Genomic DNA, 21,192 nt, shown 5'->3' on the forward strand with positions numbered 1-21,192 from the left:
TCCCTGTCCCCCTTGATATCCACAAGTCCATGGGCCCTGAAGGGATGCACCCACGAGTGCTGAGGGAGCTGGCAGATGTCATTGCTAAGCCACTCTCCATCATCTTTGAAAGGTCATGGAGAACAGGAGAGGTGCCTGAAGACTGGAAGAAAGCCAATGTCACCCCAGTCTTCAAAAAGGGCAAGAAGGAGGACCCAGGGAACTACAGGCCAGTCAGCCTCACCTSCATCCCTGGAAAGGTGATGGAGCAGCTCATCCTGGAGGCCATCTCCAAGCATGTGGAGGACAAGAAGGTGCTCAGGAGTAGTCAGCATGGCTTCACCAAGGCGAAATCATGCTTAACCAATCTGATAGCCTTCAACGATGGGATGACTGGCTGGGTAGATGAGGGGAGAGCAGTGGATGTTGTCTACCTTGACTTCAGCAAGGCTTTTGACACCGTCTCCCATGACATCCTCATAGACAAGCTCAGGAAGTGGGGGCTAGATGAGTGGACAGTGAGGTGGACTGAGAACTGGCTGAATGGCAGAGCTCAGAGAGTTGTGCTCAGTGGCACAGAGTCTAGTTGGAGGCCTGTAGCTAGCGGTGTCCCCCAGGGGTCAGTACTGGGTCCAGTCTTGTTCAACTTCTTCATCAATGACCTGGATGAAGGAACAGAGTGCACCCTCAGCAAGTTCGCCGATGATACAAAACTGGGAGGAGTGGCCGATACACCAGAGGGCTGTGCTGCCATTCAGAGGGACCTGGACAGGCTGGAGAGGTGGGCGGAGAGGAACCTCCTGAAGTTCAACAAAGGCAAGTGCAGGGTGCTGCACCTGGGGAGGAATAACCCCATGCACCAGGACAGGTTGGGGGCTGACCTGCTGGAAAGCAGCTCTGCTGAGAAGGACCTGGGAGTGCTGGTGGACACCAAGTTAAGCATGAGGCAGCAATGTGCCCTTGTGGCCAAGAAGGCCAATGGTATCCTGGGGTGCATCAGGAAGAGTGTTGCCAGCAGGTCGAGGGAGGTGATTCTCCCCCTCCACTCAGCCCTGGTGAGGCCACATCTGGAGTACTGCGTCCAGTTCTGGGCTCCCCAGTACAAGAGGGATGTGGCACTACTGGAGCAAGTCCGGCGAAGGGCTACAAAGATGATTAGGGGACTGGAGCATCTCTCTTATGAGGAAAGGCTGAGAGAGCTGGGCCTGTTTAGCTTGGAGAAGAGAAGGCTGAGAGGAGATCTTATCAACGTGTACAAGTATCTGAAGGGAGGGTGTCGAGAGGATGGGACCAGACTCTTTTCAGTGGTGCCCAGTGACAGGACGCGAGGCAACGGGCACAAACTGAAACACAGACAGTTCCATCTGAACATGAGGAAAACTTCTTCACTGTGAGGGTGACAGAGCACTGGAGCAGGTTGCCCAGAGAGGTTGTGGAGTCTCCTTCTCTGGAGATATTCAAAACCCGCCTGGACGTGATCCTGTGCAACGTGCTCTAGGTGACCCTGCTTGAGCAGGGGGGTTGGACTAGATGATCTCCAGAGGTCCCTTCCAACCCGAACTGTTGTGTGTGTGATTCTGTGTGAAAAGAGGGCATATGAATATAGATGATTCCCACTAGTTTTTAGCTTTTCTTCTTGCTACTTAAAGTAGGTACTTGCTACTTAATGAAAATATCATTTTAACTGTTTCTTCTATCTTCCAGAAAGAGTCAGGGCAACATAAAAGTCAGAACACTTTGGCACTAAAACCTGTTTTGAGAAGTCTACTTGTGGTTGCTGGACACTTTTGCAAAATGGTTACAAGGGGACATCATACATAGTAATCATACACAGTAATACTATTTGAAATGAGCAGAATAGGAGAAAAGTAGAAAATAGTTAACAGGCTTTCTGGCTGATTTTTGATTGATACTTTAGATTCAGAGGCAAATGATTACAGGTCTAATAGCTTGACTGAAAATTAAACAGCAGCTGCTGTAATAGTTATAATGAACCACTGCCATAATGGTCTGCGGGCTGAATGTAAGCACCAATACTTTGCCATTACCACTTTGATGTAATTTTGGCTTCTTCTCTTCTACCATAATGCAATTCTAGTTCTTATATTTTTATTGAATATTGATGATTTTGCGAAATTATAGTTAGAGTGAAGCCAGCTTTTAAACTGAGTACCTAAAATCAAATGTCTACATGTCTTGTTCTGTTTTTGTTTTTTTTTCTGGTACCCAATTTGAAGGATGCCTCTGCTGAAGTGAATGAAAAATTTTTACTTCGACTAATTTGCAAGATTGGTAGTTTATTTAGCAGCCTGCAAGAGGGTTGGTTGGTTGGTTTGTTCTGTTGTTTTCGTTTTTTTCCCAGGGATTTTGCAGTAAACGGTTAGGTACAGCACAGCACACAACTTCATCACAGGTACATCTATTAGAAGAAAAAGTCTTACTTCACTAGGCAAGTCCTGACGGAGAGTTGGGTATGAAAAGAGATGTGTTTCGCCTCCCCCAGGTCCCCATCACAGCCCAGCCCGGGGCCATCAGTCACCACCCCGCAACGCCGCAGCGGTGCCAGCTCCAGCCTCAGCACCGGCACCGTTGCGGTGCCCGAGCTAAAAGCCGGTGTGGTTGAGGTTATAGCTCTGGATGGCTTAATTCAGCGGTACTGAAACAGCATATATGGTAACATATTTTGCTTTGGATTTTATTAACATCAGCTAATAGGAGATAACAAGTTGTTACTCTTTTCTTTCCCTGTGGTGAAAACAGAGGGGAAGATTATGAAGCCTTTAAAGATAATCAGAAGATAACAGGAGCACAAAAACTGTTTCTCAAGTTGGTCATACAATCGAGTTTTATCGTTAGTAGGAAAAACAGGGTTCTAGATTCAAACGCTGTCATGTTTTAAACTGAGTCCTGGTAAATACCTAATTCTTGCAGCTCAGGACTTCAAAAATTCTTGTGTTAGTTTAGTGCAGTCTGAAGTACTCAGCTTTTTCATAACTCAAGGCACAGCATTGAAACGCAGTTCTCAGTCTGACATCCATTCAGAATCACTCTCAGCAGGCCTGATTCCCAGAGATTTTGTGCACATTGGCTGAGCATCTGATTACAGCAGTGCTATAAATGGATAAGACTATCCATCATGTAAGCTTCCATAAAGTACATGCTGTATTCTATCCTAGGATAATTAGTGTGCTTATTATTTCATAGATCAGATTCCAATTGCTTGCAGAAGGAATGTGTGTGTTCTGAAATAATTTGTAACATTTGTCACATTCAGAGAGCTTCTCGTTTTACTGTCATGGTGATATTTAGGCATACGAGCATATTCTTTTCAGAATCATCAGAGAATCCTTGCACAATAATAATATACTTTGCCTAAAAGCAAGCAGAGAAAAAAAAAAACAAAATCAGTGCATAATGCTACCCATTTCTGGCCAAGCAGTTAGTTAGCATGGTTCATGTTATTTCTGTTAGGATGGAAAAACAAAGATTCCCATCAGTGATTGTTATCATGAATATATTCAAATACATATGCACATAAAAAATACTGCACATCCTTTTCTCAACCCCAACACTAATGAACGTAAGCTGTGATCTGGCTTATACTTCTCAGGGCTCTCTCCCAAGCCAAGGAGTCCTGCGCTCCCAAGGGCTCTGGCTCCCCCTTCCAGAGCTGGCCTCTTGATTAATGGTTCTGACCTGGGATTGCTGCTCCAGCTGACAAAATAGACATACAAAGAGGAATTAACTGAGCTGACAGACCAGGCTTTGTTCTGCAGCAATGGGCAAGTGTGCTGCTTTTTTTTTTGTTCTTGCTGTGAGGCTGTATAACCTCATTAGCCCTTATAGTTTAGATCCAGCAGGGATTGAGACACACCAACACTTCTTCTGCTTTCTGCTGGCTTTCTGCTACCTTCTTCCCCCAAAATATATATACCATAGGTAGTTGCAACCATAGCCCCTGTATTTTATGGTCAGTCCTAGGAGAATCCTCCAGGCTACATGCTGCACAGCTTCTGATCAGAGTCTTGTAATAGAGTTTGTTGCATTAGACAGTCTATTCTGTTGTTTTCAGCTATAATCAGGTACTGGATATTTGTTATTTCCATTCAGCCTCAATGGCACTTGCCAAATGGGTTGACTTTAGTGAGCGTATGACATGAGTACATCAAATATCTGCTTGATAAAAGATGAAACAACCTCACAGTATTACCAGTGGCAAAAAATTTGTCCTGAGTTTGGACATGATGTCAGGATTAGGATGAAGTGTACTAGAAAGAGAAGAGTGGGAGGAAAGACCCATGGTAGAGAACAGGAAAAGTTAGACAGAGTGAAGGTATTTGAGTGCTGCCCTAAGGGACTAGATTCTAACCCTAATGCTAGAGTTAACCCTTGCTTTGGTCCTAGTTCAGTGAGTGTTGTTAGTTCCAGACATAAGGAAACTAGGTGATGTTGCCAGCAACTGTCCTTGGTATAGCCTACCACTTCTTTCTAATTCTAGGCTTTGAAGAAACTGACTGTTCTTAACAAGTTTGGAGCCTAAACATAACCTCAACTGTAATGTTAGCTTTAGCTCTAGTCATTTCTTCCAGTCCCTGCTCAAAATATAACCAGGACTGTTTCTCAGCATGAGGTCTCAAGCTGCCCTTTTGGCCCTATCCTAAATCATAGTCTCAGGGCCATGAGTGCATCCTCAGGGTCTGCAACCTCTTCCCCCCATCCTAGGGCTTTAGCTGCCTGTGCCCAGGGCCAGCTCTGCCACGGCACAGCCATGTGGCCTTGGATCAGCCATGGGAGAAGGAGCTGTGAGAGGCCTTGGCTGGGCCATCCCCCACCTTGCTCAGCAGTTGCATTTAAGCTCCAGCCCTTGCTCTTAGTCTCTGTCTAAGATATGTTGTAGGTATGTCTGTGCCTGGCCTTGTTCTTTCCTGACCCTGGCCTAACTTTCTGGTTTGTCCTTGGACCTGTCTCATGACTACAGACTTGTCTGTGGCTGAGGTTGACCCTGGTCACCGTCACCAGCCCTCCCCTGCTCGCCTCACTGGGCATGGTGGGATGGTGCCCTGTTGGTGCAGGCATGGCCCTTCTGGCCTGGTTGTCACCCTCAGCTCCCAGCTCCCTCCCTCGTGGAGTAGCCCCCTCGTGCTGCTCCCTGACAAGTGGGATCCTGCTTGCCCCAATCTTAGCCAGAGGCTCAGCTCTAACTCAGCCATGCTTTCTCATAGTAGACACTAAAGAAACCAACATCAGTCCTCATGTTAGTTCAGCTTTCTTTCCAAACCTAGGATTTTGCTCATCTACATCCAGCAGTCTGATCCATAAAGCAACATAACCCTAGATTTAGCTGTTTCCTAGCCACATATTTTATCTCCACACCCTCATATAGACAGGAGTCTCTTGTAAGCATCAGGACAGAAGTTAGCTTGGTGACCCCTGCTGAACTCGGATCTCACCCTACCTCTTTGACACCTGTCACCTTCCTCTTCTGATATGACAAGCTGGGGATGAGCATCTGGGACCAGAAGGGCTCTTAGGACTAATGTAAAGACTGGAAGGCTTGCAAGAGTTTCCAGTTTCCAGTAAAGACTATGGTTAGGTTTAGTGCTTGAGCTGGCAGAGTCCCATGAAGAAGTGTCAGACAAGCACAGATAAGCACCTCATCTCTCAGAGGACCTTTGGCAGGGGGGGTTCCTGCCTACTAACAGCTCTGGGCTAGAAGGGATTCTGGGCAGGAGTTCAATCCCATTAGAGGCCCATGAACTTTAAATTAAGGATTAGGAAGGGGATGCTGGAGATTTTCTCCCAGCAGGAGCTCCTTAGCAACATTTGTGAGAATTAATAGGGATGCCTGGGTGAGTGATGCTAAGGCTAGTGTCAGGGTCTTGGGAAAGTTCAGGCTGCTGAGGCAGGTGTTGGATCAGAGTGGGCTAACTTGAGGACTGGTGCTGCTCCTGGTTCAACACTGGAGCCCTGCTTTTACTTTCGAATGTTGTTATCCCTTTTCAAATCTTTGAAAAAGGCTTCTGGGAGGAACAGCCAAGAATGTGAAGAGAACCTAAGAGAATGGATCAAATAGGAAGAAAGAATATGGATGGATTTACCCCACAGGCTAAAGTAAACACAATAATTTACCAAACAAACAAAATAATTAGTGTGACATTAACTAATACCTTCGGTCTTTTCTTTCACAAAATAAAGTTTATGGAAAGCTATGCATAGAGGAATAACCTGAGCACCTCTATCAATCCAGAATCGCTACCATTCTGGCGTCATTACTTCAAGCATGAGAAAGTTTTCTTACATTTCCTTTTGCTGTTTTCTACAGTTTGGGTGAACATCCCTTTCCAGAAAATATACACATATAAGTACGTTATTTTACTATTGTTATCTCTTTATATAAAATGTTGGAAAGTACCTGTGGAAATGTCACTCTTGCACCTTTAATATCAAATGTTGTTGCAACTGTTTCTGTAAAATAGGGATCATCATCACAGAAATGGTTACTTAATCATGAAGCCATCAGTCAAACTCCCTAAATAACTTCAAAACAATGTGCCATATCTCTCAGTAACAACACCAGTGCTGTTTACTCTGACAAAGGATAAAGCCTTCAGCTATTTCTTCTCCCAGAGCTCTGTCTATTTGTCTAAATCACATTAGGAAATAAAAATTAAGCACAATGCTACTGCAACATCCCCTACAGACCCATCCAACTTATACCTCCAATAACTTAATCTGTCATAGTAGTTCTAAATAACTGCACAGAGTTGATATTCACTTTAAAAAAAAAGGGGAAACATGGACTGCATACTGTGACCTCTGTCCTGGTCTTTTTTGCTTGCAGTCTGATATCATGAATTCTCTGGGTCCGAACCTGTGTCATGTTAATGCTGGTTAGTCCCTAGGACAGGACTGACTCTTCTCTAATAAGGAAAAGCATTATATGTCTGTGTAGAGAACATGATCAAAACATCATCTTGCCACTTACTTAAATGAACTGTGTTCTGGAGATTAGTAGTGTCCCTGGCTCCTCTCAGGTTTGTGTGTGCAGTCCAGCCATTGCCATGGCATTTTAGAGATATTAACAATAAAATTGTGATAATGAGGTAAAGAATATTATTAATCCTACTTTACAGAGGTGGAAACCGCACTACAAAGACATTAAAGCACAAAATTTAGATTCCGTGTTTTAGCAGAATTCTGACTTTGGAGAACTGCTTGCTCTGAATTATGTTACCTAAGCCAGGAGCTCAGGGTTCAAATAACTGGTCCACGTGTCTTGACTAAAGTTAGAGTCAATCTGAGTTTAAGCTGTGGCAAGTCCCCTTGTTCTCAAAGCCTCCCTTAGCTTGGTGAACCATGATGTCTTTCAATAGCTTAAGCTGCTGCTTCTTGGAGCCAGAAATAACTCCCCTGTTCAGCAGCTGAGCTAGACCAGCTGCAGAGGGGCAAAGGACACCTTTGTAACAGCTGAAGTGCTGTAGCGTGGCTAGCTTTGACAGAAGTTCACCTTTACTTTTCTAGGTTTTCCTGCCAAGCTATGTGAATTGGTCTAGAACGTGGAGAGAAAAATCTACCTCCACGGGTTGATGAAACAGTCACTTAAGAAATCATCTTAGTGGTAAGTATTTAAAAAGGGGGCAGATTTTGCCTCTTTTATGGAGGCAGTCTGCAAGGCAAGGGAAAGATACTGCATATTATTTACACTGACCTCCTTTCAATGCTCCACAAACAGCATATTCATCATCAGCTCCGCTACAAAGAACTTCTTTCCAGTCTAATGCCCTGGCACCATCATACCAGATGTTAAAGGCTGCCTTCAAAAAGGTGATGTCACTTCCTAGTTAAGACATTGCAAATAAGAAAAAGGTGGTGGATAATGAGGAAAAACATATACACAAACATGCTATTTAGATAAAAAAATATTTTTCTTTAAAATATTTGTGTTTAAAGACCCCCTCAAAACTAACAAAAATAAATAACTTAAATGATGTCATTTCCAGAACAACAAAAACTATTTTTAAACAAAAATAATCCATCTTCCAAAAATATATGAATGAAAAATTTCAAATTTCTTTTGTTTTAATTTCTTCAACAAAAATAACAGAGTTTTTACTCAGCTCCACAGCTAATCCAAATAAATGCTTGAAGGAGAACTGCAAGAGACACCACACCTGAACTGTCTCCAGTTCCAGTGTACAATGCCAGTCTGCGTGCAGAGCTCCGGTAACTGCTCAAGTCAAACTCACGCTGGTTTCCATGGATGATTTAGAAATCATATTTTTTGTCTATCACATTACCAATTCTTTATGTGCTCTCCTAAATAGTTTAACACTTAGAATGAAGTGTTAGCTTTTTGCTAGTGTTGTATTTTTTGCATTTATAGACAATAATTCTCTGGCAAGGAGTGACTTACGTGGAATCCAGGTAAGAACAACATTCCAGACTGATCTATTCACCATGGTGCAAGGTGTTATATTAAACACGAAGGTCTGAGCTATAGAATCTACAGGACAAAAAAGTGTTTAATATAGTTAGTGTGAATAGATTTCTCCAGTAAAATAATAAAAGCATACATGCATACACAGTTATAATAAACACATATATTTTAAATACATATTTAATATAAGGTACATATTGTAAAATTATATAATACAAAATATCCATAGCAAACAGTAAATATGTGTTTTAAATCATATTTCTGACTATTCATATGCTTAGAAGTCAAAAGTAAATCATATTAAATTGAGATTAAGTAGTAAGAAAAATCCATTGTTAGGCTGATATTTTGCACGCAAACAAGCAGAGGCAAAAGTACCTTTATTTCTATTTGAAATCACGTTTTTTATTAGCATTATGTCAGCATGGTCCTCTGATGAAAATATCCCTACTTATACTAACCATGGAAATTGTAGGAGCCTGCTAAGAACAGGAAAATATGATTTTAATGGACAAGCATATTTTCCAGAATAAAGTAAATGAGACTATGAGTAGATTTGCTTTATGACTGATCCACCTAATGTTGTACAACATCCACAAAGCAGATGTCAGTGGAAGATGCAGTGTGATGAAGCATCATATGCTTCATATCTAATCAAATTCAGAGCCCATTATCTGGTATTTTCATTAAAAAAACATCATTCAATGCCAGCCTTTGGAAGGATTCCATTCAGTACTTTTATTTTCATTCTAGAAGTTGCTTCTTCTGGCTTTCCAAGTGTGTTCATGTTAAACAACTGTGGGTTTGCAGGTAGGGTGGGAGAAGGAGTGTAACTGCATGCTAAGCTGCTGACCACCTGAGGTAGCAAAAGTGGTTTCATGATGATTTACAAGGAGCAGAGCTGCCTTGTATGTTGGGGATTAAAGCAAGGGATGTGCAAAGGGAAGCTGACTGACTCTTGGTAATCAGCAGCCATTTTCTTATGACAGAAACAAATGTGTGGGAAATTATGACAGAAAAAGGGTAAACATAGCTAGTGTGGGCTTGAAGGCTTGATCTGCAAGCTTAAGTATAGCAACTTTTACACTTGTTAAATTTAAAAAGTGGGTATTAAGGTAAAGCAAATTACTTAAAATAAACACTCCTTCTTGTGCCTTAATTTATATAGCTATTTTACAAGTGATATACACTAATAATGCCCACAGATTTTTAAAAGACATGGCCCTTTCCTTGTGAAATACCTCCTCAAAAGCCCACCTTCTTGCTGTTGGGTTCACATGGGCACACTTAGTCTGTTCAAGAGGTCTGCTGACATCAGTGCTTAGGTATTGCAAAATCCATGAAAAAACAGTAGGAAACTACATAGATCCCATGGCCTACAATACAGATATGGCAAGTGAAGAGGAGACATGCAATGTTGCCCCAGAACATAACTGATTCCCCAACCTGACAGAATCTCACATTAGGCCTTTCTTTTCCCATATGCCTAAAGCTATTGATTTGAATGTGTTGGTTAAATCCATGTGTATCATTTATATCATATAGTACTAAAAGACCAAGTTTAAATCTCTTACCTTTTAATTTTTTCCTAAAGCAAAACATGACTGCTTTACTTAGTAGTAAACCTCTCTTTTCTCATAGCTGATGCAACCAGCACTGGGGTAATATTTATGCCTGTGCAGTGTAATTCCTGTAACATGGTAATTAATAACAGAAATACAGAAATACACTCTAATTACCAACAGATATACACTCTAGCTGAGCTTCTTATTTTTATTTTTCTGTATTCATCAAAGAAACAAATGAGAAAAATCACATTTCCTTAGGCTACAGTAACTACTGTGCAAACACAATATAAAAAAAGAATAAGCCATCTTTTACTTACCACAAAAGGTATATGATATTTCTAGATCTGACGATGTACAAAGCAATTCACTAAGTCCAGGGGTGAACAAAATGAAAAGAAAAAGTTGAAACATAGTTACTTGTCTTGGTTACTATACTATCTGACAGAAGCTTCGTTTCAGCGAAAGCGGAACAAAAAAATAAGCCTAGTCATCCTCAGTCACATGGCTTCAGGAAACTTTCAGCTATTTTGTCAAATTCTCTACAATCTTAATTAATCCTCCTGTAGCACTATCAATCAGATTTATCATCCTAAATTTGTGAAGAAAAAGAATTTCTGCCTTTGTTGTTACATTTTGTCCAGACAATATAGCTCAAGTCACAAGTGAAAAATGAAAGAGAAAGCTGTATAAAACAGGGAAGTGAGAAAAACTAAAAATGTGATTGCCAGAAACATGTAAAAGACAAGTTTAGTTGACTCATCAGAACTAACATTTGTTAAGGCATAACTTCAAAGGCTCACAAAGTTTCCTATGCAAAATAAAAAAGAGAAAATCTACATTCAAATGATGAAAAACAAGTCTACTCTCTTATTCATACATGTTAGCCAACACTTTTCACAAGCTTTCAGAATGAATGTCATATCAAGCCCACCATCCTTTAAGGGCATTCTGGTACTGTGGAGGAGTCTAATTAGATGACATATTTCCAAGCGTAGGTAAGGATGGGAATTTATGCAATCATCTGACGTGTTGTTGACTTGAACCACTAACATTCTGTACTGTCTGGTAGGGTCTTCAAAGCTGTATCTAGCACAGTGATATTTCTGTGAAATAGTGAAAACAATATTCCTGTGAAAATATGAAAAAAAATTATAAATCCATAAAATTACTACTGATGAGTCTGATTCCCGTGTCCCTCTCCCCTTTGGCCTGTTCCCATGCTTTGCCTGGGAATGGCTGGGGGAGAACCTTGCACTATGCAATCAGCTGAAGAACACCAAGCCCAAACACTGAATAATTTGGCAATACAGTGCACAGGCATGTGGCCAGAAGGATACTGAACAGGATGCAGTTAATAAAAGCTATCAAATTTTCACTGAGATGTTTTCATAGGAAAGCATAATCTCCCTGTCATAACTAAAGATAGATTAAGAGTCTGATTTTAATATAGGGTAGGACTATGTGAAAAACATAGTCTAAATTGCAGATTTTGCTACTCGTGTCTGAAACAATAAAACAAAAAATTTTCGAGCACTTTTGGAATTAGACTCCCTTGTTTTTGTCTGTCAGTGCAATACACAAAAAATAACATAATCTATTTTGCATTTTTCTGCTATATCAGCTCTGTGGACTAAACTGGGTCAGCTCTTACTCCACAAAATCAGCAATACTGCTAGTCCCAACTACGGAAATAGATAAAAAAGTTCAATGCCTCATTCAAGAAAGTACAATCATCATCTAACTGAACAAAAATAAAATTATAGGGTTTTTTTCTGAATATAATAAAATGCGGAAACTTATATGAATTGAATTATTTTCTCATGAGTTACCTTCTTGATTTATACATATGTCCACAGGCTCTTTATAGATCAGAAACTGTATTTGTTGATATTGAAAAAGCAGCAATATATGCAAGACACAGGTATTCAATTTTGTGCTATGCAAGAAATTCAAAAAAATTACTTGCAACAAATATAACATTTAATTTTTCTGACATAGTGTCTAAAAGCACTTGTAGCTTTTATTCTCATAACTTGTGTGTATGCTAGGGGAATATTTTACACATATTAAAGGTGAAGTAGGAAAAGATTAAAAAATTAGCTTTCAGAAGCCCAAACATATTTAACACAAAAGATAACTTAGGAATAGAGATACACAGCAAACTCAACTGATTGTGCCCAGAAGGAGAAGGGAGTACACAGACTAGTTAAGGAAGATGAGGAGAGTTCTATTAAAAGCACTTAAAAGTACCAACTGATGAACTAATAAATGTAATAATTCACAATGGAAGATAAAAATTTCAAAATTTAATAAGATTAGAGAATTCTCTTTGGTATTTTCAAATGTTCCTACAGGTGACAAAAAGAACTGCACTATCTAATAGAGTTCAAAACTGAAAGAAAGTTCTAATATTTGGCTTTTAAGTCTGAATTCAAAATTACATAGTTTTCCTGACAGATCTCCAGAGTACATACATCACACACAGATTTTAGCTGTTGTTTGACAGGACATAATAAAGCATACAAACCCTTCGTAATCATAGCAACAATAGAGTTATGTTTCAAAAGGGCCAAATTTTGCCTAAAAATAGTAAAATATATAACGAAACTAAAATAAAGCAGGAAGACTTCGGTAATGGCAAAAAGAGAAGGAGGAATAAAACAGCCATTAAAGAGTAGCTGCCTTGTACATGTACAGCCACCATGTCAAAAAAAGGTTTCTTGTTAATCACAGAGCTGCGGCCACTGATTTGAGAGCTGCTGATCGGCAGCAAGTCTAAGCAGCAAGAAGGCAGAAGCAGGCTCTCCACTGAGTCTTCTGTCGGTCCAATAGATCCGGCGCAAGTCACAGGTCAGTTTTAAGTAGGCATGAGAGCGCGCTGCCTGTACCGCGTTGACGTGTACGGCACAGCTCACCCGACTGGAAGCGCATCTGTCCCTCTGATGCCGGACTTGCACTTGCTCTGCTGCCCTGAGCATTGAATGGCTGCTAAACTCAGGGGCAGACTGGAAAAAGCACTGCAGATTTATGAGATTTTATATAAAAGCTCTTTTAGCTTAAATGAAATTAAGCTCTCAGCTGAACCCTGTGACTTGCTAGACCTGGATCTAGAATAGGTCGTTTTTCAGATACTTGCTTCAATAAATGATATAGATGAGGAATGAGTTCCCCCTGGTGGCTTATACAGATAGCTAGGAAAAGCTTTGTATTCTCTGCTATTCTTTACTGAAGTTTTACTGTGTAAGTCAAGACTATTTGTTCTTAAAGCAAAATAATCTCAATCATTTTACATCTTTTCAGCTAATTCAGGTTTAGTTGCATGTGGCTTCTGATGCCCTTATCAATGGCATTCATATATCTGAACTCCTGTGCTGCTTGTTGACAAAAGCCCTAAACCAGCGCACTGTAGGTGTGAGGGGTCTGCTTTGGCCCTTTAAAGTTAGTATAAAAGGGCACTGGAAAGGAAGGGCATAAACTTATTTACATTTTATTTTTACTAAATATTGTTTCTTTACTGTAATCTTTTTCTTATATACTCTGAGGAGGAAGATGAAAAGGAGAGAAAGGTGAAAAGGAGAGAAAGAGAATTGGGGAGAGCTACACAATAGTGTTATTTTACTAGAGTTTTGTGACAATTTACTTCACTTGTTTTGAGATCCTTTGTAACTGCATTTGATAGGGACTGACTCTCATATCAGGTTTTAGCAGTGCCTAAAATAAATTCAAGTCCAGAGAATTTAGAACTTCATTCCTATGACTTTTCATTTCCTCTGCATCTGAGTTGCTGAGAGGAGAAGTTTAACACTAAGCTTCCTCACTGATTTATGTTTAAAAACCTTACCCTATTTTATGAGATTTTTATTTTCTTTTTCAATAAATCTAAAAAGTGCTTAGCTTATATGTGATTGCTTTTCAAAATAATCGCTTTGTATTTGGTTTGTTGGCTGCAGATGAGTACTTTGACCTGAAGAGCAGTTATAAGTCACTGAAACCTCCCTCAGGAAAGATTTATAATATACATTATCATAATATCCCATCACAGAAAAATTATTAACAGTATTCCAGGACAGCAGAGGAAAGTACTCCATTTCAAAGTGTTAGAGAGAATTATAAACCTTGAGACAAGTATGTAGATACACTTTCTAGAAGACACCACTATGTCCACGTTCTTGGGATGTAACCACATAGTTCCCAAAACCTTATGTTAATTGAAAACTCTTTTAAGATGTTTTTCTATTTATCTTATAGAAAAAGAGGAAATGATCATTTAAGTTTCTTTGCAGGATCATTTGTGTCAGTTTTTGAAGCAGATCTTTATGCAGGTGGAAGCAGATACGATTATTGCTTCTGATCTTGGGTTTAGGATTGCTGTTGTAGATAACTCCAATATAAAGGGACTATACACAAAATATAAGGCATTTGTTCACATGACAAAGCATGCCTGACAGTCAACACGGAGAACAGAAAATTGTAGCAATTCACAGGTAAATTTCCCTTCTTAAATCCTCTCATCCCATCTTCAACAATGTTTATTTAGTGCATATTTTATGCATAGTTTAAGCAAAAAGTCATGACCAGGGAGACTAGAGAGAGAAATACGATTCACCTTCTCTGTATATGGCTGATGATGTGCTTATGGGTGCCAAGGAGCCAGTCCAAGAGCAATGCAACAGCAGATATCTGGTGGTGAGTCTGTAGCATTTGAGAAAGCAACAAAATATTTGGGAGAGGAAGAAAGGGAGTGACGAGCATTATTCTGAACATATTGGTAAACCTGCTGTATGCATTTTGGCTTCCTGGTTTGATTCGAATGTATTAAGTTAAATCGCTGGACACTGTTAAAGTAAAGTGAAATACAGACTAGGTGCTATCCTGTGGAAACAATTATGTTGAAATAACCCTCTGCCTGATGTCAACAGGCTCATAGTTTATTCTTTTCAAGCCAAGTTTAAGATTAAAGTTTATAGTTGTACTCTAAAGAGTATATTAAACCATTAAACTTGGCAGGAAGAGGAGAAAGCGGAGGGTAACGAGAGAGAAAGGGTTATGTCCTACCTGAGGCTGATATCCAGAACAGATACCACAGCAGCACAGTCTGCCATTGGTATTCCAGGAATGGACATGGTTGGACACATTTTATGGCTGTTTGCTCTTGTTCTCTCTTTTTCCATGCATAAAATAGCCACTCTTTTGAGCTTAGGTCTGTACAGCTGTCAGATAATCTTATTTTTATCAGTGGATCTAGCTCTTAGCTAGCATATTTGTTCCATTTCTTGGTGGGGCTGTAGGAAGCTATGCTGTACATGGGATCATGAAGAACTTCACGGTACAAGCACACAACTCCAGGGCAACCAAATTACAGCCGCTTACCAAGTTTCCACCTATTAAGTTATACTGAGCAATTATAACTATTCACCTGTGTGCTCTTAGTTTTTATAGCACAAATAGAATTTCATGAAGTTTCCATTGCCTTGATTATACTCTCTGCAGTGTGAAAGACTTACATAGCTTTTCTTCATCTTTGTCAGTGCAGTGACTCTGGTTCATAATAAAACAAGCTCAAGTGAAACTAGTTATCTTTTAATTCTAGAGACTGTTGTTAAGGCTTTGAAGTACCTCAGAGCTTTAAAGATACATCTTTAAAGTATCTTAAGGGGATAATTTTCTCATCAGAAATTCTTACATTTGCAAGAAAAGTCTGAGGGCTGAGGATAATTTAATTTAAAGATTAAAATTAAAAAATGACAAGAAGCATTGTACTTTATGATTACGAACAGATAGGGACTAATGAATAATACTGTGGACAAAGCCAAAACCTTGAGAAAAAGGGAAAGGAACACTGGCAAGAAAACAACATGTAATCAGAGAGTGGAAAGAAAAATCTGTAAGTACATATCCTGTCTGTCTTCCTAGGAAAAACAGCAGTCGTCTATGACCTTCTGTGGAACCTCTAAAGGCTGGAATAGGAGACGAGTCCAGGAAGGAGGTTTGAGTCATTTCATATGTTCCTGCTCTTCACACCAGATTGAGGGGAACAAGCACTAGAGTGAGTAAGATGTGAGACCCAGCTGCTAGTGACAAGTGACTGGCTGGTACTAGGAGGGTTGCAGGAGCTGGCAACTTCCACAGTAGCTGTAGACTTGCAAATAAGACAGCTTGTGGGTCACATATTTTAGAAGACGGGGCCTCTAAATCAGTATTTCCTTCAGAATCTCCACATGTATGAGCACATTGTTTAGGTCTTATAAATTACCTGTTTCTTCCGTGTTGCACACAACTTACCTACACCAGAAAAAATGTCAAGAACTACCAGAGGGGAAGTGTTAGCAACTTGTAATACCTCTGTGACCAGAACTGTTTTTCACCAAATGTATTAAACTAAAGAAGAAAAATAAACAACAAGAAAAAATTAGTTTACAATATTAATAGAATTGTGAAGGACGTGGAGCTGATATTAAAAATCAATACTTAATCAGGCTTTGGGAGTTACTTAACAGCAATCTCAGTTTACTGAAACACTCACTGCAGGATTTGTTAGTAGCAAGAGGGCCTGCTTTCCTTTGCATACATTTCATAGCAAATGCTTAGAAGGACAGGAAGCATTCAGTCTCCCACTCAGAAGTGCACTATGCAACGCATCTGAACTTTGGGATCCAGAGAAAGGATGGGTTGGTCTGCTAAAAGGAGTGAAGAACATCTGTGTGACATCTAGCTTAACCTGCATTTCTCTGCTTGAAGACAAACAGGCAAAAGAAATACCATTTTAATTCTATACTTTTTTTTTTAAAGAAACTTAGCCACTGGAATGCAAATCTATTACTATTATTACTTAAATCTGAATTAGCAAAAATCTCAAATTTAACAGTGAAAATTTTTTGCAATCAAAAGAAAAGGCTGAGGATTTTGTTCTTGTCTACATGGGTTTGTAAATATAATTTTGGGCCCTTCTCTTGCRAACTCTTTTTCCTGTTCTCCCTCTATTTGGCATTTAAAGATGATTATATTAACTTCATCTACAAGCACAAAAAGAAGGGAGTGAACACATCAAACATGGAAAGAATTAAAAGATTATTTTTAATTAGGTGTAAAACATCATTTTCAATAAGCACAGGTACTAAAAAACAGTGATCAGAATTGCGTGTTACTGGCCTCACGTCTTCAGCACAATGTATGGAATATATTTTTTGTCTTTTTTTGGTTGCCTATCTAGAGTTACTGGCTTAATGGGGACTGTTCCAACACAAAAGAAATATCTCAAAAATATTTGGATGGGCTGATTTGCTTTTAAATCGCTCAGCAAACATATCCAGGGTAGTTTCAATAGTCAGAACAACAGCGTTTAAAAATACTGCTATTTTAATATGATCTATGGTGTCATTCTATGATAGGACATTAAAATAGTAGTCTTAGAAGCCATTTAGACTTTTAAATACATTCTTTTTACTCAGTTAGAATTTAGGAAACATCTGTAAAGACAGTTGTAACTATTTTTCCTTATCTGCAGCATCAAGGTGACTTCATTAGTAGCAAGCATCAGATTTACTTATTACAAATTACACTGGTAATACAAAAGGATTAATGTGAATTTTGCTTATATTGTATTTCAGTTCAGTAATTTTTTAAACCTCAAAATATTTAGGCCTTTCATTATTTGAAAACAAGTATCCATCACTTTACATGACAAAACTGCTTGGGCTGAAAACATTTAAATCCAATTTCATATTCAGAGTGCGGAACTAATCTAACAAATCCAGTCATGCAAAAAGATCCAAAGGTCTAATCCTCTTTTTAATTGAGCTAAAGGTGGCTTTCTTTGCAGAGCTAAATAAATAAATAAGTAGATAGAGAGGTATTTTTAAAGGCAGAAAATCTAAACAGTACTCTAGAGAAGATTCCTTTTTGCTTCCCCAGCAAGGTTGCCATTTTAAAGGAAAGTTTCCATTTTCCATCCAAAGGATTCCATTTTTAACCATCATCTGCTAGTATTTTCTTTAAGTCAGTAGAAGTACAGCACACATTTTAGACAGTATTTTGACAGAGCAGATGATATGCCAGAATGCTTTTCCCCCACCCCCTCTACAGAAGATAAAGACCACTTGTTCTCCATCTCTGGAGACAGAGTTGCTTGGTGGGCCTTTCGCTTAAGAGGCCACGCAGTAAATGTGAATAGCTAGAGTTTATTGAGACTCAGCCATTCTTCCTATCCTCCCCAGAAGTCTGCAGGCAAAGGAGCTAGCAACACCACCTGTCTGCTGACCTGAAGACTCCTCCCAGCTACTGATGTTCTCAGAGGGAAGTGAAAGCCATCTCCACGCCCTTTATACCATCTACGCAGTATCAACAAGAAAACCTGGTCTTTTTGCATTAAGTGCAATTAATCTTTAAGCCTTAAAAACGTAACTATGTACTTGATGGGTAATGAGTATTGATGATTTTTTCATATGAAAGACTCCTTTTAAAATGGAGATGGTGAGTTTGCAGCACAGATTGAACAGCCCGTGCATTTTACAGTTCTCCTGGACAGTTAACGATGAAAATCAAGCCAAGAACAAACAAGCACAAGACAGATATAAGCATTTGTTTTACTGTGTTTTGTGTCATTAACTCTGAAGAAACCCCTCATACTGTTTACAAGTTATAAAAGAAAAAAAAAATTGGGGGGCTTTTATACATTCCAAAATGCATCTGAAGAACTCTAACAGCATCTGAGACTTAAAAAAATGTTACAGAATTTTACATTCTTTCACATAGGTAGCACTGCACCACAAATAATGATAGTAACATTCATTATCTTCAAATTATTTGCTTTCAGTGGCTTCCTTTTCCTCCTCCAAGTCAAAATAAAAAGGTTTGTCATAGCCCATGAGATGTTCATAATCCTGTGGATTTGGGAAAAGCATTGGATTAACAAGCATTGATTTAGTTTTAGCATAAAATGTTGTGAACATCTTGCTGATGTCTGGAATCTTTACATCCTTCTGATGGAAGACAGTTGCTTTTTCTGCCAGGATTGCATTATATGTAATGGCTGTATATGTGTCCATTTCAGCTTTATAATAGAGTCGAATCACATAGCCTTTTGTAAGGATATGCAAGGTTACTGGTGTTATAAATGTAAAAAAACCTATCAAGCCATAAAAGGCAGCTTGTACAAGCAGACTTTCAAATCCAATACCAGTTTTGAGCATGATGTAGGGCATCATGAAAAGGTTGAATATGCTGGTGGAATAAGAGAAAAATTTCACACCTGCACAAAACAACAACAACAACAACAAACAGAAAAACAAGGTTAATACTTGTGGGTAAAATTATCTCTATAATTACGTATGTTCTGTTCTTATATATCCATTGCATTAGTTGAACAGTTAACATTACTGAAAATTCAGTCTTTTTGTTTATCTGTTGATTTTTTTTTTGTTTTTACACCCAGGAACACATGAAGCCATTGCTAGGAACCAGAAAGTTCAGCCCTCTCTTCCTGCCACTATTATGGTTTGTTTATATATTCATGTTGGGTTTTATTAATGTTGGTAGAGCTGGCTCTATTTCTATGATGAACACAGCTATTATACTATTAGCTATTATGCACACCTATGAAGTATTCACTACACAGACACAGTACATTTCTAAAGGAAACCATCATCTTAGGTTCAGATGGAGAAAAAAAAAAGAGGTGAAAATATTTCACAGAAAAATAAGGATTTCCCTCTCGAGTAATTCAGAGGTGTAACAATAAGAAATACATATAATCAAATTGCTTGCCTATAGTAAACTAAGTCAGTAGTTACATAAAGCTAGTCTAACAAATAGGAAACTGAATTCAAAAGAAATTTGAATTTGACTTCAGTCACTGGCATATGTAAATTAAATCATGGTTAGCTCTCCATCCAGAGCTAATGTAGGCATTCAGTGTGCATTTCAAAGAGAAGTGTGCTTGGTCCTCCACTTCAGTTAATCCTAAGAACTAGTTTATTCAACAATGACTACTCCACTGTCATCTTTACCTGCAGTTTAAAGGACAGTCACCACTGTGATCACCTGCAGTTCCCAGCCACCACAGGAACCAGTAGTCTAAACTGCTGTGAAAATGTTAAGGCATACTTCCTTTCTCTTTAAGGTGTGTATCAAAAAACGCATATCAAAAACATCTGATTGTTTACTTTTCACTATGTCTTTGGAAAATTGATCAAAGAGAGATCAACGGAAGTCTTATTAGTGATAGCATGTTTCATCACACTATCTGCCTACTTCAGAAACATTTCAGTCATATTTGAAAGTACGTAGAATGCAAGTGGCAGCTACAGCTAGTCTTTGCTCCTGGGTAGGACAATGCACTCCAGAAGCAGGCTGAGGGATCTGAGAGATGCAGGATAGCTGCAGGATTCACTGGAGACCAAAAAAATCGATTGAAATATGGAAATAATATTAACATTAATCAGTACAAACTGTGGAAGCAAACATCAAAGACCACAACTTTTTTTTGTTGCACAAAGAATCTGTGGTTTAGCACAACCGGAAGAAGAATGTTCCCTTCTTTAATGTTACACTTTATAGTTATTAAATATTGTTAAAAAAAAAAAAAGGCAATGCAAATCACTTCAGGGCACATACCTAACACTGCCTTGGCGAGACTTCCTTTATAAATTAGTCTTCCATGTTCCGAGCGTTCTGGAAGGGGGGATGTGCTGAGGCTGCATACAGCCAGCCCTTGGAAAGATGTAACCTAGAAGATAAAAGCAGCGCATGGCCAATGAAAATCAGCATCAATCTACTTTTCATATAAAAAGGAAGCTTCTCCTGTTGCTGAACCCATTCCCTGCACCTGAAGCTGGAGGCTGAAAGCTAAATTACATTACAAGGCACACCACAAGCAAGCTTCAACTAACATTTTGCTTAATTATTTTAACAACCTTTCATTTAGTTATCCTAAAAGAGCCTTAAATATTGGCAAACCACTTTGCAAATATTAATCTTGCAATCCATCCGCTTACAGACGGCTTTGCAGGGAGGCACTCACAGCCTTCAACCCTTAAACCCCAGCCGGAACCCAGCTCCGGCCCCGATCCCCCAATGARTCTGGCACCAGGGAGGTCAGCAGCCGGCGCAGCGCGCACGGCAACCTCAGCTTTCCCTTTCAGGCTATACTTTACGCAGAGGGAAATGCTGCAAACCGGAGAACGCGGGATCAGTCACCCCCCCCCCCCGGCT

The 21,192-nt window shown here is 39.4% G+C and overlaps 2 protein-coding genes across 3 annotated transcripts in view; both read right to left on the reverse strand.

The window, feature by feature from the left end:
• Positions 1–2,648: 2,648 nt before the first annotated feature.
• On the reverse strand, positions 2,649–10,734 carry LY96 (lymphocyte antigen 96). Of its 2 annotated transcripts, XM_026056278.1 has the most exons (6): positions 10,302–10,393; positions 9,991–10,106; positions 8,393–8,482; positions 7,688–7,816; positions 6,392–6,444; positions 2,649–3,351 (listed from the first exon to the last, which is right to left on the reverse strand). In XM_026056278.1, the coding sequence occupies exons 2-6, from the start codon at positions 10,016–10,018 to the stop codon at positions 3,250–3,252; spliced, it is 402 nt and encodes a 133-aa protein (XP_025912063.1). In that variant the 5' UTR covers positions 10,019–10,106; positions 10,302–10,393; the 3' UTR covers positions 2,649–3,249. The 2 variants fall into 2 exon arrangements, with proteins under 2 accessions (XP_025912063.1, XP_025912062.1); XM_026056277.1 differs by lacking the exon at positions 9,991–10,106 and having other exon boundaries at positions 10,302–10,734.
• Positions 10,735–18,547: 7,813 nt separating this feature from the next.
• TMEM70 (transmembrane protein 70) overlaps positions 18,548–21,192 on the reverse strand; it is a 5,827-nt gene continuing 3,182 nt past the window's right edge. The window contains exons 3-4 of the mRNA XM_026056304.1: positions 20,596–20,707; positions 18,548–19,231 (exon numbers count right to left, since the gene is read on the reverse strand). Coding sequence (XP_025912089.1) covers positions 18,783–19,231; positions 20,596–20,707 — 561 coding nt within the window. The 3' untranslated portion in view covers positions 18,548–18,782. The remainder of the gene's footprint in view (positions 19,232–20,595; positions 20,708–21,192) is intronic.

The sequence above is a fragment of the Apteryx rowi genome, unplaced genomic scaffold (assembly GCF_003343035.1).
Source record: "Apteryx rowi isolate R43461 unplaced genomic scaffold, aptRow1 scaffold_130, whole genome shotgun sequence".
Taxonomy (NCBI): domain Eukaryota; kingdom Metazoa; phylum Chordata; class Aves; order Apterygiformes; family Apterygidae; genus Apteryx; species Apteryx rowi.

Bases quoted from the DNA above. Each gene is read 5' to 3' on its own strand.
- LY96 (XM_026056277.1), bottom strand. From the start codon at position 10,395: ATGTTTCAACTTTTTCTTTTCATTTTGTTCACCCCTGGACTTAGTGAA. The intron at 8,483-10,301 runs GTAAGTAAAAGA...TTTGTCCTGTAG, and splicing joins AATATCATATACCTTTTGTG to ATTCTATAGCTCAGACCTTC. The intron at 7,817-8,392 runs GTAAGTCACTCC...TGTCTTAACTAG, and splicing joins TGTTCTTACCTGGATTCCAC to GAAGTGACATCACCTTTTTG.